The sequence below is a fragment of the Anguilla anguilla genome, chromosome 5, assembly GCF_013347855.1.
Source record: "Anguilla anguilla isolate fAngAng1 chromosome 5, fAngAng1.pri, whole genome shotgun sequence".
Lineage (NCBI taxonomy): Eukaryota > Metazoa > Chordata > Actinopteri > Anguilliformes > Anguillidae > Anguilla > Anguilla anguilla.
The window spans coordinates 5,975,155-5,995,611 of NC_049205.1; the positions used below are offsets into that span (position 1 = coordinate 5,975,155).

The 20,457-nt window shown below is 46.4% G+C and overlaps 1 protein-coding gene across 3 annotated transcripts in view; it reads right to left on the reverse strand.

The window, feature by feature from the left end:
- Nucleotides 1-109: 109 nt before the first annotated feature.
- rab11fip5a (RAB11 family interacting protein 5a (class I)) overlaps nt 110-20,457 on the reverse strand; it is a 39,772-nt gene continuing 19,424 nt past the window's right edge. The window contains exons 2-6 of one of the 3 annotated variants that reach the window (XM_035417828.1): nt 17,320-17,828; nt 15,872-16,415; nt 7,949-11,596; nt 4,740-4,896; nt 110-4,592 (exon numbers count right to left, since the gene is read on the reverse strand). In XM_035417828.1, the coding sequence (XP_035273719.1) occupies nt 4,335-4,592; nt 4,740-4,896; nt 7,949-11,596; nt 15,872-16,415; nt 17,320-17,828 (5,116 nt within the window). In that variant the 3' untranslated portion in view covers nt 110-4,334. The remainder of the gene's footprint in view (nt 4,593-4,739; nt 4,897-7,948; nt 11,597-15,871; nt 16,416-17,319; nt 17,829-20,457) is intronic. The other 2 variants (XM_035417830.1, XM_035417831.1) reach the window with 2 other exon arrangements.

Sequence of the window (20,457 nt, forward strand, 5' to 3'; positions counted from 1 at the left end):
TCAAATTGTTTTAAATTCTATTCTATTTAACCGTGTAGTCCTTTTGGAATATGTGCTTTCCAGAATTATGAAAACATTACACCATCATAATGACGACATTTAAGCCATGTCATATTTGTATTTTCTTTATTAACAAAGTAGAAACACTGTTATCCATGCATACCTGAAGCAGTTTCACTAAACCCAGATCTACAACCCAGAGCCTGACGTTTGCTATAGTGCTCATTATGGCAGGGCGTGCGTAAGGGTGTGTGCATATGCATTTTGATTCCCTGACACGGATCTGCCCCAAAACTACGCTTGGACTCCAGAGAGAACGGGAAAAGACTGTCCTATAGAAGCAGCAGCACTGCTCTGCAAATGGCCTCTGTGGGCTGATGCTATTATATTCCAATATTCCAAATTAAGAAGTTATGGGCGTGAGGGGGGGTTGGGGGTTGCAGGCTCAGCTCACAGACAGAATCCAGCTGAGTGTGATCCAGCCTGATTGACCTCCTGCAGAAATGGGCACCATCTCTGCTGTGGGGTGTGAATTTCAACCAGCACAATTCCACATATGGAAAAATAATGTACCAAAAAAAAAAAAACAGATTTGGGGGTCTTGGGGGTAGGGAGTGGAGGGGGAGGGGGGGTTAGGCTGGGGTCCTAGCTTTGAAAACACGAGCTGAAACATAAAAGATCAGGGGGCAGACCTCACTTCCTGGGTCTGATTATCTAGAGAAATGCACAAACAAATTACAATAGCCTTTAACACAAACAGAAAAAACAGGAAACAAAAAAAACAAACAAACAAAATAAAAACAGGTGCGCTGATCTGTGGGGTAAAACACAACCACGACTGAAAGGATTACAATGCACTCGTTCACGCGGCATCCTAGTAGCATCATTGACCCCGAGGCGGGAAAAGCCATAACGGCAAATATGTTGGCACCCTCACTGCCGTTGTCAGGGTACTTCCTGCGCTTCATGTTTGCCTGAACGTAATTACTTTGAGGTTAACAGAGCCCTCTATTGGCCATAAACTACATTGCAGTCGCCTAAAAATAACGGCCTGCTCTAAAGAGCCGTCCCGTTATTTATCTATGAACTGGAAATAAACCCTATAAATAAATTATCAATCAATCTGAACGGATTTTTCCAGTGATTTTTAAAAATATGACAGTCTTTATACACGTTTATGGCAGTTTTGTGAATTATTTCCCCATGCAGCAAATGCATTTGCTCATTCACTTTAGAGGCATGCGGTCCAGTTGGGAAAACAGTCCTTTATTTAGCATGTCAGCGCTAAAGTCAAACATCTCCGTGGGCAACAATGCATCATGCTGATATTGCCATACAAAAGCTTAAAATAATAACATTTGGCCGGAACGCACGAGATGGAAACAGAAGAAAGGTATATAATATTGCGCAGGTAGACTACAGTGGATTTAATGAAAGAAAAAATAACAATCCAACAGTTTTATGTGTAAATCAGTTGAATATCAGAGCTTTAGAAATTGCGCTCGATATTCCTACCCATTCCAATGCGTTGCTTGCCGTGCGTAATTTTAATAGTGATTTCAGTCGGCCAGAAAAAAAACTCGACCCAGGTGGTCCAATAGGACGTTTTCCTTGCCCAGGTACAAAACAGACTTGGAGAACGACCAACGCGTGAAAGTGGAAAACAGTACACAACTATTCAGGAACGTGCGGACGTGCCTTTCCATCCAAGTTAATGGTATTGAGGCATTGTGGTTTTCTAAATTATTCGACTTGTGTCAATTCGGAGACACGACGACTACTATTGTAGTTGATTTAAAGGCAAAGGACGTTTGTAAACTTTCTTGTCTTGTGAAAAAAAACCAGTGCACGGCAAATCTGAAAAGCAGCAATATTTCATGACAGCGGCGTCATAGACCATTAACTAGCCAAATACATAGCGGAGAGAGCAGTTGATATGGCATGCAGGTTTAATACCATAATACCATCATTGCATCTTGTATGTGAACATGAAGATGCATTATCTCAAAGATCACTTTATTTCAGACATTGGGCTACCTTTCGACTGCCTTGACGTTGCAAATACATATCATTTAAACATAAATTATGGTACTCCAACCAAAATATTTTTTTTATAAGTAGGGCATATTAAAATGCCTTTACAATAACTCATATAGCAAACATTCAATCAGGACTATAAATCCAAAATAATTTCTATGTGCATTACAATGAATTTTATGAGTCTTTATTGCAAAGTAACTAACAGAATACATTTTAATAAAGCATCAACAGAGATTAATAGCAAACATACCAATAACGAACAAGAAAATCAATGTGTTATTAAACATATAAAACTAACAGAATAATATTAACAACTGTAAACGTTCCTCTCTTTCACAATCCCTATGCACATTCCCTGGGCCACAAAAGATAAATATACGAAATTCCAATAATAATAATAATAATAATAATAATAATTAGAGGAAGGATAAGGGAAAGAATAAGAAGGAGGAATATAATAATGAGGATAAAGAGAATGAGAAGACGATTATCAACGAGGTTCAGATCAGTTGTGGAAGAAAGTCATTATATTAATTTCCTGGTCATTAGTGGGAATCACAAACAGGCAATTTAAAAATTAAAGTAACAGAAAAACAAACCCAGAGAGTAACCACAGGAGGGCCGCAGTGAAAACGCAATTCGACAGCATATTCAGAAAAATCACCTTATTTGTTTGACCAGTGCCAAGAGCAGTTTTTAAAGTGCAGTCACGTGTGAAGTAGGCCTATGTCACAGGATTTCTGCGGTGCTTCTTTATCACAGCGGCAACCCCCGTGTGTTTAAAGCGGTGGCATTTTCAGAGAACTTGCATTTATTTCGCCCTGTATTAGCCTATCGTGATTTCGCAACGCGCAGAGATAGTCTCACTTTGTGGAAGTGTGAAAGGGAGGTAGACAATTCACAAGGCGGGGGGGGGGGGGGGGGGGGGACGTGAGAACAGAATTTAAACATCAAATCCGCGGAAGATTTCAACGGATTGCTTTCCCGAATAGTGAAGCTAATCTAGTCAAAAATCACAAATATAAAACGTACTTTTGCCGTCAAGTGCAATAATACTAAACTGGAATTAGTAACTTGGCAACAGACCGCCCTTTCTGCTTTCCTTTTTTTAAATAACCATCACCCCCTCAATTCCCTGTTCATTCTTACATGTGAAATACTTTGTATACACTCAAAAATATTTTACAACACAGCTTTAATGAATTTTATTACGGAAACATGACTTCAATATAAGCCATAGTTCTGAAGAGAAGAAATAATGGGAACCAATACGCAAAAAAGGTGACCAGCGACCACGACATGAATACAGTAAGGCAGCGTTCGGCATTTCTGGCATACAGTATATGGCGTTAATATATATCCCTTCCATTGCGCACACCTGGAAGCGTTTTAAGCGATGTGTGTACGTACGCCGAAGTGGAGAGCGTGGAAGAACGGAGAGGCGAGGGAGTGGAATGCAAGGCGCGGGCGCTTTTTGCTATAAGCGGTGTTATTGGTGAACGCTAAATACCGCGACAGGCAAAGGCCTGCATTTGGAAGAGCAGGGACTGTTGATACGTTTCTCTGGGTTGCTCGATGATCAGCTACAATGCCTGGATAAGCCACACTCTATTGCTCACAAATAGATTATGTCAGGCTGCTATCACGTGTTATCAGACATGCCTAAATGAAAACGTAAAAAAAATCTATTTAAAAAGAACAAAAAAGTAACAGAGGGATGGGGACATGGAGAAACCCGACTTGCCTTGTGAACTCTGATCGGCCAGTAACCTAAGAACACTTTCTGGGATTTTTGCATTCAGACGTGGCTTGAGTTGTCCGATTTTTTACTTGTTCATTTGGCTTGCAGCTTGAGAGTTGCAGGTGCGCTTGCTGTCTGATATCTCGCGAGATCTGGCAATAACAACAAGTCTTGTTCGTGAAGAGGAGGCGGTGCCTAATTAATAATCCCACTCGGAGGCTACACAGGGAGGGGGCCATACTGCCTGGACCATCTCCTGTCAGGTTTTTACCTGGAGACACCTGAAGCCCATGACTGAACACAGCCCCACCCCCAACTCCACCTTCACCGCCGCACCTACAAAACCCAACCCGTTTGACAAAGTTGTGTTTCAAGGCAATAAGCATGCGAACTCAAAAACACCGCCTTACTGGCTGGCAATTTCTTCCAGTGCTGTGACTACATCGACTGAGCAGTGTAGCAGTGAGGAAACTACGAGGAGCTGAGGGGACGGTGGAGGGCGAAGCTTAGCTACAAAGGCTCCGCCCCCCTGTTGTTCCCCCCATCCGGCCAATCACTTGAGCTTGGAGCGCACTTGGAGGAGGGTGGGCGTCTGCTCCATGATCCGCACCAGCAGCGTGTCGATGTAGTCCTCCAGGTCCCGGGTCTGGACCTTCATCTTCTTCAGCTCCGCCTCGCGCTTCTCCAGCAACGCCCCCTGCCTCTCAAACTCCGCCCCCTGCCTCTCCAGCTCCTCCTCCCGCTGCAGCAGCAGAGACACCAGCTCGTTGTGGCTCAGATGGTAATAGGGGGCGGCGCCCTCTGACAAAGCCTGTTAGAGGAGGGGAGAGGAGAAGAGTGGGGGGGGGGGGAAGTCAGGGGCAAAGAAAGAAGTTTAAAAATCAGATCCACAGTCGCCGTTTTGCATTAAAAAGGAGCCTTACTGTGGTGGAGCAGCCCAGTGGGCCCCCGGGCCTACCTTGTTCCTGTCAGCCTCAGGCTCGCCTTGGTGCGCTGCCCGCCCTGGGTGAATGGTGGACTTGAGCTTCTCCAACCCGCTCACCAGGACTGAGCGGCCTTCCGACTTCTTCTCCTCCAGTGGGGCTGCGGTGTTCAGTGGCTTGACAGGGTGAGGACTGTATAAGGAGGAGCATATGAAGATACAGGGGGGAAGGGGGGGTGATCAGGGAGGCAGAAGTCACACACAAGTTAGGGAAAAAGTTATTACCATGGTTATTATTTGTGCCCCGAGTCTTGAGAGAGCTCCAGAACCAAATTTCATAAAATGCAATCCTTGGTTCATTTCACCATCCTTGGAAAAACGCTACACTTTCACACCACCTACAGCCAGGGCGGTGTGTGAAAATTGGGAAGATAGGAGCGCTGGGACTAGAATGTTCCGATCCTGTGCCCCCCCCCCCCCCCCCCATTTAATTTCAATTAGAAACTGTCAGACATATGGGGAGCGACTTGCTGTCCAGATACAAGCCCAACTCAACCCAGAGGTAAACAGAAGGCAATTAATTCAAAATTCCACCAGGATGCCATTTGAGGTGTCACTGATACCGCTATAACAGAACACTTCTCTAGGCATGGAGTTACCCGGCTGTAATGTAAATAGCAAATATGAACTACTTCTCTTTTCCCCAGTAACTACAAGGACATGAGTACATTTTGTGCACAAATGCAGAAAGCGAAAAGGGGCTGTAACTCCACAAGCTCTGGGGACCGGTGCTTCCCTGCCTTCAAGACTGAGGTGAAGCGCTAGAAAGGGAGAGGTGCGGGAGTTGGGCAGGAGTAGCATCCCCGCCACCGCGGATTTGGCGGAAGTGTTGACAGGCCCACCCCCAGAATGGCAGATCCTGTTGGGGGGGGGGGGGGGGGGGGGGATGGGGACGGGGTGTAGGAAAATAAGGAACCCATCAGCGTAGGGATCGCTACTGCTAATTGGACTGGGCTGCCCGCCGCACTCTGGTTCCTCAGTCACACCAAACAAGCATAACACAACGGCCTTCAGGGACACGGTGAGGCCTGCTGGAGCTTGGGGTGTGTGTGTGTGTGTGTGTGTGTGTGTGTGTGTGTGCGTGTTTGTGTGTGTGTGGTGATGTGTGTTGAGTGGTGTGTACGTTCGTGGTGTATGGTAGAGCAGTACACATTATTATTTTTAAATGGACCACAAGCATGTGTGAGATTCATGAACACATTCGATAACTCATTCATGACCACATTTTAACGCACTGGCCATACACTGAAAATCTACGCCAACAGTAAAAATCGGGCCCAAGGACATTATCTCATCAGCAATTCAAATCTGAATGGAGGAAACCATGATACGTTAGACTCTGTGGATGATTACGGTGTGTAACTGGCTTGATATAAGGGTATGGCCAATACTACATCATCAAAGAGGGCAGGACCTGTCCAAGAGAAGCATGCACAAGCTTTATAAACAGGAACAATGTTATTACTAAAGTCGTCATTGAAGTAATATAATATTCAATACCAATAACAAATATTAATATAATACAAAATTAAAACTGCGAACACTGCATGGAAAGTATGAAAATAATCTATAAATAGATCATGAATATAAAAAAATACAAAAATAAAATACACCCACTATGGAAGAATTACTCACCTGAGCTCACCTGTAAAACTCACCAAATCCACATCAGTAGACCTCACAAAAAAATTCAAAGAAACCCCTGCCCTCCCCCCCCACCCCCACCTGACAAATTTAATAAATGTCCTCATATCCTCCTGAGACCAGGCAGAAAAAAGGTTAAGTATTTAAAATGTTTTGGTATAATACAACTGTCCTGGATGGCATGCTACAACAAAAATATTCAAAAATATTATTCATTAGATTTTTACTGAATGTTACTTGTCATGTAGATTTCAGTATAGTAGAATATATGGTTCTTGAGACTCATGTCCCCTACAGGAACCAACAATGAATTGTCAGGTCTTTGGGGGATATAAGGAGAGGAATGTCAGTTTAAACTGTAAATAGGCAGTTCAAAATGAATTGCAACTTGCCATTAATTTCAACCGCATCAACTGACATTTATTAATGCATGTTAAAGGGGAGGGCAACTGTCACAACAAAGAGAACAACATCCCAAAATAAGACATATTGCCCCTTTTAGCTACAAATTAAATAATGAAATGAACAGTGGATTCTCATCAAGAAAATTTTAATTTCATGTTGTATTAAGGGGTGAGGTACTTACCTGCACACTTCGGAAAGCTTCGGAAACCTGGCCCTGTCAATCAGGAACCCGACTTTCTACTTACTGATCAAATGGCCGAGGCAGCATAGCATAATGGGGGAACTAGACCAAACCTCAGAGGTTGCAGGTTCCAGTGCGATAAACTGTCAGCTGTGCCCGTGAACAAAGGTACTTAAACCTGAACTGTTTGGATAAGAAATCGACTAGAAAGATGGAATAAAAAAAATTATCACCTGTGGACAATGTGCTGAAAAAACAAGCCTTGCTTCCTTTATTTTTTCCACGAAAAGACTTTGAAGAGCACAAAACTCCTACATCCATATGGCTTCTCTTCACAGTGCTTTAATCCACAAAAGTAACTACAAAACAAACTCCCTCAATGAACTGAACATAATGGAGTTGGGACAGAAGCTGCATCTAAAGTGAAGTGTAACTCAAGACCTCTACATACCATGTCTCATCAATGAAAAAAAAATCTGGAAAATATGCCTGTGCTACTACATGGGATGAATCACATCCCTCTAACCAACCGCCAAAGAACCAAAACTCCAGCTACAACCATGTAGACCACCCAAGGGAGAGTACTAACTCGCTACTAGCCCAGTGGCTCCCAAACTGTAGGCAGGGTCCCAACTGGTGGGTTGTGGAAAGGGTTGAGGTTGATCATGACACCTGGGAATCCCAGAACTCACTGTATTTCACACAATTCCCAGTAGGATTTTCTGAAATACTTCACCTGCCCATGCAATACACAAGTTACGGTGTATATGCCGTTTTGACATATGTTGAATTCCATATCTGAGTATGCGGCAGGCTAAATTTTTTTTAATTTTTTTAATTTTTATTTTTTTAATAGAAGTGGACACAAATGAATGTATTTTGTTATTGAGTAGGCCGTGGGCATGTACAGTTTGGGAGCCTCGGCATTACGCTGCACGTTTCTGTACGGTCTCACCTGCTCAGTTGACTGGATGGGAGGCTGCCAGCCGTCTGTGTCTCCTGGGGCAAAACCGTGAATGGTGTGTCAATCATTGCAGGAGGTTTGGAGGGAGGGGCGATGGAGGAGGCTTGGGCGGCCCCTGTGGTCGACCTCGCAGGCAGGTGGGGCAGGATTGGTGAGGGGAAGAAGGCTACCTGGGCGTTAGTCTCAGCCAACAGGGAGGGGGTGGAAGAGGCCTGGGGGTTACAATCATGCAGAAAGAGGCTGGACTTTGGGTTAACGCCAACGGGGGGGTGAAGGTTCAGGGTAGGAGCTGCTTCAGCAGGGAGCTCCTCCTTGGGGTTGATAGCAGACCCGATTCCCTTTGGGAGAGAGATGATGTCGGACTCAGAGAACGGGTTGCTTGGCTGCAGCTGCGGAAACAGCACTGAGTCCAGAGGATCTCCCCTCAGAGCCTGTTGCTTCTCCTCCTCATCTCGTGGCTTGTGAAGGTCCTCTGGTGGCAGGTCTACGATGAGGTCCTGTGAGACTGTGGAGCAGAGACCACTTAAGGATGGTAGACTTTGCCATGTGGGTTCAACACTTTCAGTCCATGTTTGCTGCATTGTACCTTTTACGTGGTCAAGGAAACTCTCCCCAAGTCCTTCATTTACTTTCCAGATGGGTGAACAGGTCCCAGGTGAGGTGTCGGGTTGGGTTCCAACATCCAGGACTTGTGTCGAGTCTCCCTCAGTAGAGTTTTCCATCAAGATCGCTTTGTCCAGGGATGTGGAGTCAGTTGGTATGGCGTTCTCTTCATCTGCGGACCATACTGCAAAATGGGTTGTGTCCAGCTCTTTGACCTTGAAATAGCTCTTACTGGTCAACCAGCTTTGATCAGATTTCTCCTCAAGGTCAAAGGCAGAGAACCCAAATTGTGGGACCTCCTTCCCCGAGGACAGCTCATCCTTCATGATGGTGAAAGTTGTGTTTTGGCATTCGGCACCAGTCTTGTCCCACCCGTCCTTGGTGGTTGCTGAGAAACCAGAACGTTCGGATGAAAGAGGAGACGGGCAAGTTTGCTGCAGCTCAGGCCCAAGACCCACAGCTAGAGTTTGGAAAAGATCAGTTGAAGAGTCCTTGGGTGTCCCGGGACGTTTAGTTTCAGCCTCATCTCCCAGTCCGGGCTGAGGGTATTCATTCATATGCTGCTCATTAAGAACCGAATCCTGGAAAAGTCGTGGAGGTTTAGGGGGCGGCCGGCTCACGTCACGGTCGCCGCGAAGCTTCTCCAGCGGAAAAATCTCCGGCGCGGAAGTGGATGAATCCGCCGTGCAAAACGAGGGCGTAATTCCACCTTCCACGGAAGGAGCCACCGTTTCGCCAGCGATGTTTTTCAGCGGGAGACGTTCGATTCCGGTCTCGGATGAGAGGGCGTCATGTGACTCCCAGCTGCTTCCTGGGTCTGATGCTTCAATGGCAGTTACAAAGTTAAGTGCATCTGAAATAGGGGACACTGGAGGACCTGGGTCTCTGGCCTCCAGATAATCGGACAAAGTGCTTCCATTAATTTCTGCAGAAGTGCTGCTCGAGTCCTTCACATTCAAGTTTGCGTTTTTCCCCTCACGCTTTTCTTGGTATGCACCTTCAGGATCTCTACCCAAAGCGATCAAATCTGAATCACTGCACGGGGCATCTAGGGCAATGGTACGTTGTTCAAGAGTGTTATCAGATTTTGTATCTGCGAGAGGAACATTGTCAAGTTTCTGGGAAATTGTCTCTTGTGCTTTGGTTGATGTGCTGGCTGGCTGCTCTTTCTCTAAGGCCTCTTCCGCACAAGTCCTCTGTTTTTCCGGTTCATCTTTCTCCAAGAGCAGTTTGTCTTCCTTGTCAACCTGCACTGGAGATCCAGCGGGTACTTCCACACGCGCCATGGAAACAGGCTCCTCAGGCAAAAATCCAGCAGCGTTTATGGAAACGTCAGAGACAGACTCATGCAGTGTTCCGTCATTAGAATCAGACAAAGAGTTGCCATCTTTGATCGGCAGATCCACCAAGTCTGCAGGCGAGGGGCTTTCCAGCACCTTGGAGAACAAGCTGACAGGTTTTTTGGAGTTCATTTCATTCATGATTCCTTCAGGAATGAAAGGGGAGGGGCTAGTAGCCATTTCATTAGTGCTGTTATTGTTAATCTCAGTGTTATTAGCAATCATGACAGAAAGCGAGCTAGAAGTGTCAGTATTTGGGAGAACTGAATTGGCAAAATCAAATATGTGCGCATAGGAGTCATGAAGATTTTCATGTGCAGCGTGAGTGGTAACTTGAGGTAAATCAAGAACCTTAGTGTTTGTGCTGGGCTGCTCAAGGGAAGCTTCATACGCTGGTTTAAGTGCATCAGTAGTGCTGCTCTCCTGCCCCTCCAAGAGAGTTTCAGACAATTTGTGCGATGGTATGGTGGTGAAAAATGGATTTGTTCCTTTTCCTACGAGAGAGACATCTGGTTCGTAAGTGGATACTTTAGACTCTTCTGAAGCAACTTGTGGAAGAGAGGCAATCTTGTGCATTTCTTCTTTTCCAAAAGCAGGGGGAGCATTCCCGACGACGTCATTTTCTTTCCCAACCCCTTCAGAAGTGCGGAAGGCTGAGGCTGAAGCACGAGCGCCCTCTTCCTGTTCGACTTCGTCCGCGGCATTCTCCATGGCCTCTCCTCGGTCTTTGCCGCAGGGTGAAACGATGGGCTGTCCTGCGCTGCCGCTGTCGGGAATTAGGGAGCCCACGCTCACAAATTGAGGGGAGGACACTGAACAATCCAGAGGTTTGTCCGGATCCCACCCTGAGAAAAGACCAATGCCTGTTTTTTCTTCCCGGAACGGGATGGGTGCGCATCCATCGAGCACCTCCTTGCTACGCTCCCAAGATAACGCCTCAATCTGAGGCGGAGGAAACAGGTCTTTCTTCACGGCCAGCCCCTGCGTCCAGTCAAACCTTTGGCTTTGATGACCCTGCAAGACTGGTATCTTGGTGGGCCGTCGCAAAAGTGAGGGCGAGCCTTCTTCAGCCCCCATGCTTTTTTCATTCATCTTCATCCTCTCTGACGATTCGTCTACGGCTGGTTCCGGAGGAAGTGTCGTTACGTGGGTTGGTGGGGCCAGACCCTTCTGCGAACCCAACCTGCCCGCAGCGAAAGCCTCAAAAGACTCGTCCCATTCACTGAGGTTTTCTGACACAGGGGAAGTGACGAAAGGGTTTGGGGAGGCCCTCGCCCTTGTGCCCAGTGCCCCAAGATGAGACCTCTCTCTTGCCACACCTACAGCGGGGCCAGGCTCCGCCTCCGGGCAGTCCTGGGCAGGACTCGGGTCGGACCAGGAGGAGGAAACTGTCGGAGGCCAGAGGGGGGAACTGGAGAGACAGGGAGCAGGCGGGGCTGATTTTAGGGCATGGTCGCCTAAGAGGTCTACGAAGAAGGGGTTACACTGCAGTCGGGTGAAAAAGGGGTTGGAAGGAGAGATGGTTGGGGTGCCTGGAGGGGGTGTGAAAGGGTTAGCGTGGTGCGCTAGGCCAGGTGAGGCCAGCCCAACGACAGAAGCAGGACGAGGAGCACAAGAGGGGTTATCTGGGGAGGGAGTTAAGGGGTGAGAGGGGACTGTGTCTGAGCAGGTTTCTACCTTAGGAGACACTTCCGGGCTGTGAAGGAAAGGCACAAAGGGTCCTCGTGGTTAGTGGTGTGCCAAAATAAACTACCACCTCAGAAAGGGGTTCACTTTTCCAGCAGATTGCTTTTTATTATTATTTTTTTTAATCAGTAAATTTAGGTTTTTGCTCCCCAGAATGGAGGCATGTTTACACTGAACACATGGCTCCATGTGGCGTATCTATATACTTTTAATTGCTACTACTACTGTGAATAATAATAATAATAGTTTGTTTATCACTCTATCATACAAAAACTGCCCAAAATGCTTTACGCAAACAAAAAACGAAAGTAAAACCAATTTTTCTGTAGTAAGAAAAGTACTTCAGAAGTGTAATTAATGTGAACAGTATTGAGTAGATTTACCAACTGTGGTACAAGGCGATGCTCGAAGCTTGAATTTCCATTATTTGTCTGCTGAAAAAGGGTCCCTTTGAAAACAGACACTGGTTCCACCACCTTAAAAAAACCTGCGTCAGCACCCCTACTCTGAAGAGGACCTTTCCATCAACGAACGTAAGTTGTGTATTTACCTTGAGGGACACAGAAACTCTCAATAAGACACCCCACCCCCCAAGATACGGATTTCCAATGTAAGAAAATAATTGCCACCAAAGTAAATGTTCTTGATGCGGGGAAAATAAACAATTTGTGTACTAACCTGACTGATCTCAGGATTGAAAATTTTCAATGTAAATGAAATGCATTTTGTTATGGACCTTGTGCAGTCAAGAACATTAACTGCTGCTGACATCAAACCCCATTAGAAATTCTTCTCTACAAAATGAAGAATTTTAAATGAATGATACAATGAATTTCGTTGTTATTCTTAGTGTTCTTTTGTTATCTGCCATAGCACACTGATTATAAAAACACACCTCTAAATTAAACACACTCCACACGTTCGCCTGTGAGCTCTGCTCTTGGCTGTACGGGCTCCCTAAACTATGGAATGTGTTTTAAATCTCTTACTCTAGACTTAATATTCAGAATTATTTTTTATGTTATCTTGTTTCTGCATTGTATATTTTCCCTTACACTGAGACTTTAACTTTGATACGGACTCTTTCTTAATATACTGCATTGCCTTTTGCGTCAACTTCCCCGACACCTTTTCCTTTTTGGAGAGCGTTTTTGAGTGCTCGGCATGAAAAGTACTATATAAATATACAATTAATTCACTCATTTTTAGAATAAAGTTTTTAATTTTAAACACTTCTGTGAGGGGGTGGATTCACTGTTCATGCAAAGGGGCGGTGGGTTGGGGGATGATAAAATGACAGGAGCTACTGCAGCAGTGGCGTTACCCCCCGAGTGCCTACAGGGGGCGCTGTAGGGATGTCCACAAGAGCACTGTCAGAGCTAACGGAGTGGGATCGAGTCGATAGCAAAGAGCTGAATCAGCAGGGGTTCAACTTCTGTGATCAATAAGCCTGAACATTTTACACCCTGCCACCACAATAAAATAAGAAAAGACCCAACCCTGTGATTAACTTTTTCAGGCAGAATGTATTTCAGTCCTACTTCAAACCATCCATCTCCAGTTCCGCTCTTAATTAACAGCTGGGGGCATGCAGCCAGGAAGAGACAGAAAGGCTGCTCTCGCGGACTGCCACGCTTAAGATAAGGCAGTCCCCGTGCGAGAGAGTAGAGCGTTCCAATTGTGTCAAAATCGGTGGAATTAATTCCAACGAGCGACAAACTTCGTCTGATTACTGAAACCGATTATCGTTTGTGGCTCTCCTCGGTTGCGCGTCCCTGCAAAGCTGTTCTCCGAGGAAGCACAAAACCGCTCGTCTCCGTGGATGACAAGAGCGTAGCTCGACCCGCGAGACAACACCGCGCTGCCACCTCCGTAATACCAGAGACAGTTTCAGTTTTAATTTTTATTCAACTATCACTGGTAATACTGCGGGTGCGAACTTTTTTTTTTTTTTCCTTGTGAGTTTTTTTTTCACTCGCCTTGCTGACAGACTGCCTGAGAAAGTTGAGATGTGCCAACACCCAAAAATAAAAACCAGCGAGCCATTGGTGTGTGCTCAGAATGCGCTCTGTCTGCGCTGCAGACTAGTTTCATTTCCTTTTTAAACGTCATATCGCCCTGAGCACACCACAATAGCAGCTGCCCCTGTGCCTTAAGATAACAAGTATATTGAAAGAGTAGGCTATACCGCTCAGTCGACGTCGTACATAACATACCTAGAAAAGAGAAAATACAAAGACAAGAGGCATTTACTTGATAATGTGCTAAAAAGAAGCGATTCACATTGACAAGAGTGTGTCATTCTGAGCTAAAAAGACAGACACTGCCTTAGCTTTGCTGATTCTGACAAAATACCCACAGTGCATCACTCTGGCGAGGGGAGAACATAAAAAGCCCACACATTGAGTAATTCAGGCACTCAAACAAAGTACTGCAGCCATACAACACACAGCACATTTGAGAGAAAATATCTGTCAGTCTCTTTTGTTGAATTCCAGCTGAGGACTGATGCTGTTAACAGGTGAACTGGGTATATTCAATTTTTGCTCTCTGGTGAATTATTAGAGGAAAATGCATAGAAAAAAATGTCGTACAATGGTTAGGGAACTGGGCTTGTTAACTCAAAGGTTGTGAGTTCGTGGAACTCACAAATAAACCAGACTGAAAAGTTTATACAATTGAGTAGTCCTATTTGGACAATAAATGGGTCCTCATGATTTTTCAAAAAACAGCTGCACAGTTATAATTACAAATGCTCTACTGCTTGTCCCGTTGCACTTTATATATAATTTTACTAGAACAGAGTCAATGTATACCTGGCAATAAAAGCACTTGAACTTGAACTTGTGAAATGTAAAACTCGTGGTGCGCTGGTTGGTCTGTGTTAATCAGTTTAACCCACAGGGTCCAAGTCAAACTATGCGGTTGTTCCCTGAACGATACTTCTCTCTAGGGTTCTCGACACACTTGTTCCTGGTTATGGTTATACACTTTGTTGTACGTCGCTCTGGATAAGAGCGTCTGCCAAACGCCTGTAATGTAATGTAATGTAATGTAATGTAATGTAATGTCTGGCTTTAACATGCTTTCTGCGGGAGGGTTAAGACCCTATCTGCAATGCAGACGCTTGGGGTAACTGGACCCAGATCAGTAATTGAGCCAGGCATCGTTCCAGGTTCCCGTCAACTGAAATATTACATCCGTCACCGTCCGCACGCAGCCCTTGTGTTTTCTCTCCCAGATTTATCTAGCAGGCCGCACCCATTACCCTATTCCACAAATGCAGGGTCTGCTTGACTGGAAAAATGATCAGTGTTAAATTAGCACAGGCAGAGTACTCTCGGGAGTCGTGAGCCTTCTACAGACTCTGTAACGGTCTATTAATCACCGAACACTTTTCCCTGTTGCACCAGACCGTGGGGTTAAAGTCTGGCCCTCGAGACCCTTAACTGATCTGGATGCTGGAGACTGTGTCTGCTACGACAAGCCCATTCTGGAAATGGCGTCAGACACAAATCTGGCACAATTCATAAGAGCAGAAGTAGTCAAAGGAATTGACAGTTGACAGGTATGGTGTTTGCTTGCAGAGTTGACCCCCTTGGCTTGACACCATTGGTCGCCATTTCTTTGAATTCTCTGGTGTTGCTGTTACTACGGTCACTCTGATAAGTACATTTCTAGACCAGAGAACTCCCATCCGCAAGGTCTCACAGACCCCACTCCACAGAGGCTTCCAGTCCCCCCGTTTCTGCCCAAACTTACCTTCTCGGTTACTTATGATTTAGGGAATGCAATAGTTGATGGCCAACAAAAATTAAAACCCTTAAAAGAAATGTAGACACTACCCAGAATGGAAACCAAGCTCCTTTGTTCCTGAAATGGTGAAGTCGACTTGACTTAAAAAAAAAGAAAGCATGCTCATCAATACCTGTATCAGATGAATGAAGGGTCCCACTTCTGTGACAACACTCACCTTACAGCCATAACTGCCCAACAAACAAAACCTCAAAGGCCTTCATTTCAAATCTTGGTGACCAGGAGCTGGACCACCCCATTTACGTGCATTTTGTTTTGATCCTTCCCAGGGCAGCCATCTTATCTCACGCTAATCTGCAGAGAGCGTTAGCTCTCTGTGCAATAGCAGCTATATCCCATAAGCCCCTGTGACAGGAAAACTGAGATAACCGGGCCAGAGTCACCTTGGTTACGGAGGCACTTCTGACACAGCCGGCTAGTGAGCCAGCAATTAGGGGTCAAAAGGTCAGTGAGAATGGCCCAAACTCACCTTGGCTTGTTGTGGGAATCCTTGGAGCCAAACCAGCCCTTGTGTTTCTCCTCAGCGTGGGGCGGGGCCTCGATATGCTCCGCCCCCTTCCCTGCCGAGTCGCTCCGCCCGTTCTTCTTCTGCTTCTTCCCCTCGGCGGCCGGTTCCGTCGTCGCCACGGGAACCACGAGCGTGGCGGCCTGCACGGACACGGCGGCCTTCTCCTCCTTCCCGGGCTTGTCGAAGGACCAGCGGCGGCCCTCGGCGCCGGGGCCGGGCCTGGGCGGGTCCTCGGCCCGGCGGGTCAGGTTCTGGAGGGAGCGGGAGAGGGGGGAGCACTTCTGGAGCAGGCCCAGGGTGGCGTGGCTTCCGGCGGGGAGGGGCTCGGCCGCGTAGACGTGGCTGCCGTTGACGCAGAGGGAGGACTGGGACAGGGCGCCGCTCTGGGCCTTCAGCGACTGCACGGCGCGGGGCTGGGGAGGCGGGGCCTGCGTGACCTGGCCGGCCTCGTCGCTGAACGCCCGCTTGTGGGTCATGAGCTTCGGCGACGGGTGGGTGGTGTGGTCTGCAGCGAATGGAGAGAGAGAGAGAGAGGAGTGTGAATGCGTGTGTGTGAGTGTGTGTGTGTGAGAGGGAGAGAGAAAAAGAGAGAAAGAGAGTGGTCTGTGTATGAGTGTGTGAGAGAGTGTCTGCGTGTGTGTCTGTGTGCATGTGTGAGAGAGTGTCTATGTGTGTGTGTGTGTGTGAGAGAGTGTGAATGTGTGTGTGTCTGTGTGTGAGAGAGAGAGTGTGAATGTGTGTGTGTATGTGTGTGTGAGAGAGTGATTGTGTGTGTGTATCTGTGTGTGTGTGTGTGAGAGAGAGAGTGTGAATGTGTGTGTGTGTATGTGTGTGTGAGAGAGTCTGTGTGTGTGTATCTGTGTGTGTGTGTGTGTGTGAGAGAGGGAGTGTGTGTGGGTGTGTCTGTGTGTGTGTGTGTGTGTGAGAGAGAGAGTGTGAATGTGTGTGTGTGTATGTGTGTGTGAGAGAGTCTGTGTGTGTGTATCTGTGTGTGTGTGTGTGTGTGTGTGAGAGAGGGAGTGTGTGTGGGTGTGTCTGTGTGTGCAGAGGGGGAGAATGTTTTCTTTGATCTTGACAGCCATAAAAACAGCAAACTCAAACACTAAATATTATGAAAACCTCTTTTCAGCTCCATCAGCATTACTTTCTGAAAAATAAAAGAGCTCAGGGCTCCAAACTCCAACAAGTCAAGAAAAGCTATAACACGTAGCCTCAGAACCTCAAAAGCACAAAGCCTGAAAACTGTCTGGTGAAGAATATGTACGTGAACGTAAAGTAAAGTTAGCCGACCGCTGCCGTAAAGCTGCAGAATTAAACGACGACGAAGAAACAGACAAAATAAAATAAAAGAAATAAACCCCCCCCCCTCCCCACGACATCCCGCCCTGGCAGACTCGGGCGCCTCTCACCGGGGCTGTCGTCGGCCGTCAGGTTGCTGGTCTCGCTGGGGGAGTTGGAGAGGTCGGACACCACCACGCTGATGCCGGCGGTGGGGCTGAGGCTGCCGCCGCGCGAGGACGACTCGCTGCTCTCCGAGCCCAGCGACGTGCTGGACCGCGTGTCCGACGACTTCCGCAGCTTGCCCCGCAGGAAGAAGTTGCGCATCTTGCTCCGCCGCCCCTCCCCGCCCTCGTCGTCCTCGTACTCCTCCTCGCCGCCCCCGTCGCTCGGCAGCCGCGGCCTCCGGCGGGTCAGCGCCCCGACGCCGCCGGGCACGATGGCGGAGGCCGACTCGGCGTCGTCCTGCTTCTTGCTCTTCATGCGGTTCTTCAGCCTGCCGAAGGCCGACAGCGGCTTGTCCTTGGCCGACAGGTCGTACATGCTGGCGGTCAGGTTGTTCCGCGTGAACTGCACCGTCACCTGCACCTCCCCGCGCTCCTTCTCCTTCTTCCCCGTCTTGGAGTGCAGCTTGTACCACCTGCGGCCGCAGACGGGGGGCGACACAGAGCCGAGAGTCACTTGCCTGCGTCTCAGTCTTATGTTCTCCTTCACTACCATTTTACACACTAATCACATTACTGTGAAGCTGCAGTGTATGAAGCATGGATAACAGTTAACCCTTTAAGGAGTAAGATCACAAAATATGTGATTAGAATGTTCTAAATTGAACATTCTAATGCTGATGTAACAGTCACTAATGGTGATTGGAAGCAGTGGAGTTCTAGAACGCTGAGTTAGAAGACCGATTAAAAAAAACATTCCAAAAAACCTTCAAAGGGTTAAGTGCTATGTACCTACATCATCACAACTCAATGTTCCTACAACATTAACTGTATTTAAAATTAGAAAAGAAAAAAAGATTTTTACTGGGTCACAGTAACTGAACAGTGGTTGACATTTTCTTTTTTATTTTTACACCTCATTTTGTATGACATCCTGGTCCTTGCAGACTGCATTTTTAACTCTACACCATTTGTGCACACTTTTCATGCAAGGTGAAAAAGCACACTACCTCATGATAACAGCCATTGAGAGTAAAAGCACGTCCTCACAAGGTCAAACACATAGATTAGGGAGAAACTGCTGTGCTACGGGCCAGTTTGTTTGAACAGTCTAATCTACCTGCAGGAAAACTGCAGAACTTTCCCTCTTAGTCCACAAAAAAGTCTGATGACTGAATCTTAACAAGCTCTTTCTTCAGGTAAAGCACACCTGAGGGGCAGTGGATATGGTGGTTTCCCCAGGTGAAGTGTGCGTCTAGGGTGTTCCTCACCCTACCTGTAACACACCTTCTCAAATGTTAGGCAACCTGATCTTCTACTTTACACCTGCTATGTTACACGGGGCTCGAGGTGGAAAGGCATGTTTCTCTGCATTACAGAACGATCTCGTCATGTTCTTAAGCAGATACTTTGGCCTTGTTGGAAATTAAATGGCATAAAACAACCACGGCATTCCAGGAAAATGCTAGGAACGCCACTTTCTGCCAGACACGCCTTCGTGCGCTAAAAATAGAGAAGAGTGGCACGCAGATTCACACCAGAAAAACAGCGCTGGGTACTACCAAGAGCAGCTCGTTTTTCCAGCTATACGCCTGGCTGCAGATCGATGTCCTGTTGTTATATTCTTACCCCGATGGTAAAATGATTTAACTTTAAAAATTTTTTTTTTTTTAGCTTTATTGGACAGGACAGTGTAGAGAGACGGGAAGAGAGAGGGAGAGCCGTGCGACAAAGGTCGCGCGGTCCGACTCGAACCGCTCGCGTCGCGGCTCGTAATGAGCATGTGGACAGTGCTCCACAAGCTATGCCACGAGACACACACACATTTTACATTTTAAGAGAACCCTGGACTTCTGCATCAGAATGACATTGTCTACAGACATGGCTGTGATCAAGCCCCCTGCTAAACACCGCCTGGAGGCCAGATCCATAAAGATTGAAATCAGTATTGTTTCCCGCACTGCAGGAAGTGGCTAGATCGCATCTACAAAACAAACATCAAAGCAAAAATGCACATTATTTCAAATCTCGAGATTGCAGTTGAAGAGTGCACAGTAAAATGTTCGGTGTTAAATCAACTTTTACAGAGTACTTATGGTGCCAGCAGGACTCAAATGTTCTCTGATAGACCTGAATTAACACTGGTTATTTTACTGAGTAGCGTCCGCAAGATACTCAAAACATGCACATTAGTTACCATTACATGATATTATACTTTAAGGACCTGATTTACCAAGACCTTCAGCAAAATCTTTTAGCACACACAAAATTAATAACACGACCAATGATTGGTACAAAACAAATACCATGGCCAATCATTGGTCATGTTATTGGTTTTGAATGTGCTAAAAGGTTTTGCACATGCTACACGTCTAATTAAATAAATAGTTAATGTATTATTATTTTTATTTAAATCATGTAGTTTTATATAATAAAACTATGCGATTTAAATGGGAAATTCTGCGATTTAAATGGGGAATTCTGCATTTTATTCTCTCTTTGTTCATATTTGGTCTTCTTAGTTACTTGGTCTAGACTGCCTGGGAAAGAAATTTGATTTTTAAAATTTTTTAGATTTAAACTTGCAAACAGTTCATTTTTAACTGTCAGTTTTTGTAATAGGGAGGGCGGAAAAGTGGTTACAGGCCAGCGTGCCCTACTTTCATCTCCTCCTCGCTGTCTTCAGTTCCGCCCACTACCTCTGACAATAAACACCGCACCGAAAACCACTGATTCCAAACACCCACCAGACACGAAGGCACACAAGGTCTTCTCCAAAATGCGTTCATCACCCCCCCCCCTGCCCCTCCCCCCCTTTGCTCCCTAATTTGGAACGCCCAATCGTGTGTAGCGGTTCTCCCTGCCTCAGCCTCCCAAATCGATCCAGGCGGAACTCGCGCCGTTGCCGTCTGCAACGAAAACTTTGGCTCCTCTGTTGCACGCAGAGATGCGCGGAGATGGGGGCTACAGCTGAGCCGGAGAGGAGTTTTACATAACAGTCTCAAAAGAGACAAGCTCCGCATAAAACCAACATGTAGCTACTTTAATTAAAACCTCAAAAGCGGTAACACTTCCCTCAGCAATGCAGCCGTCAGTCAGGCTATA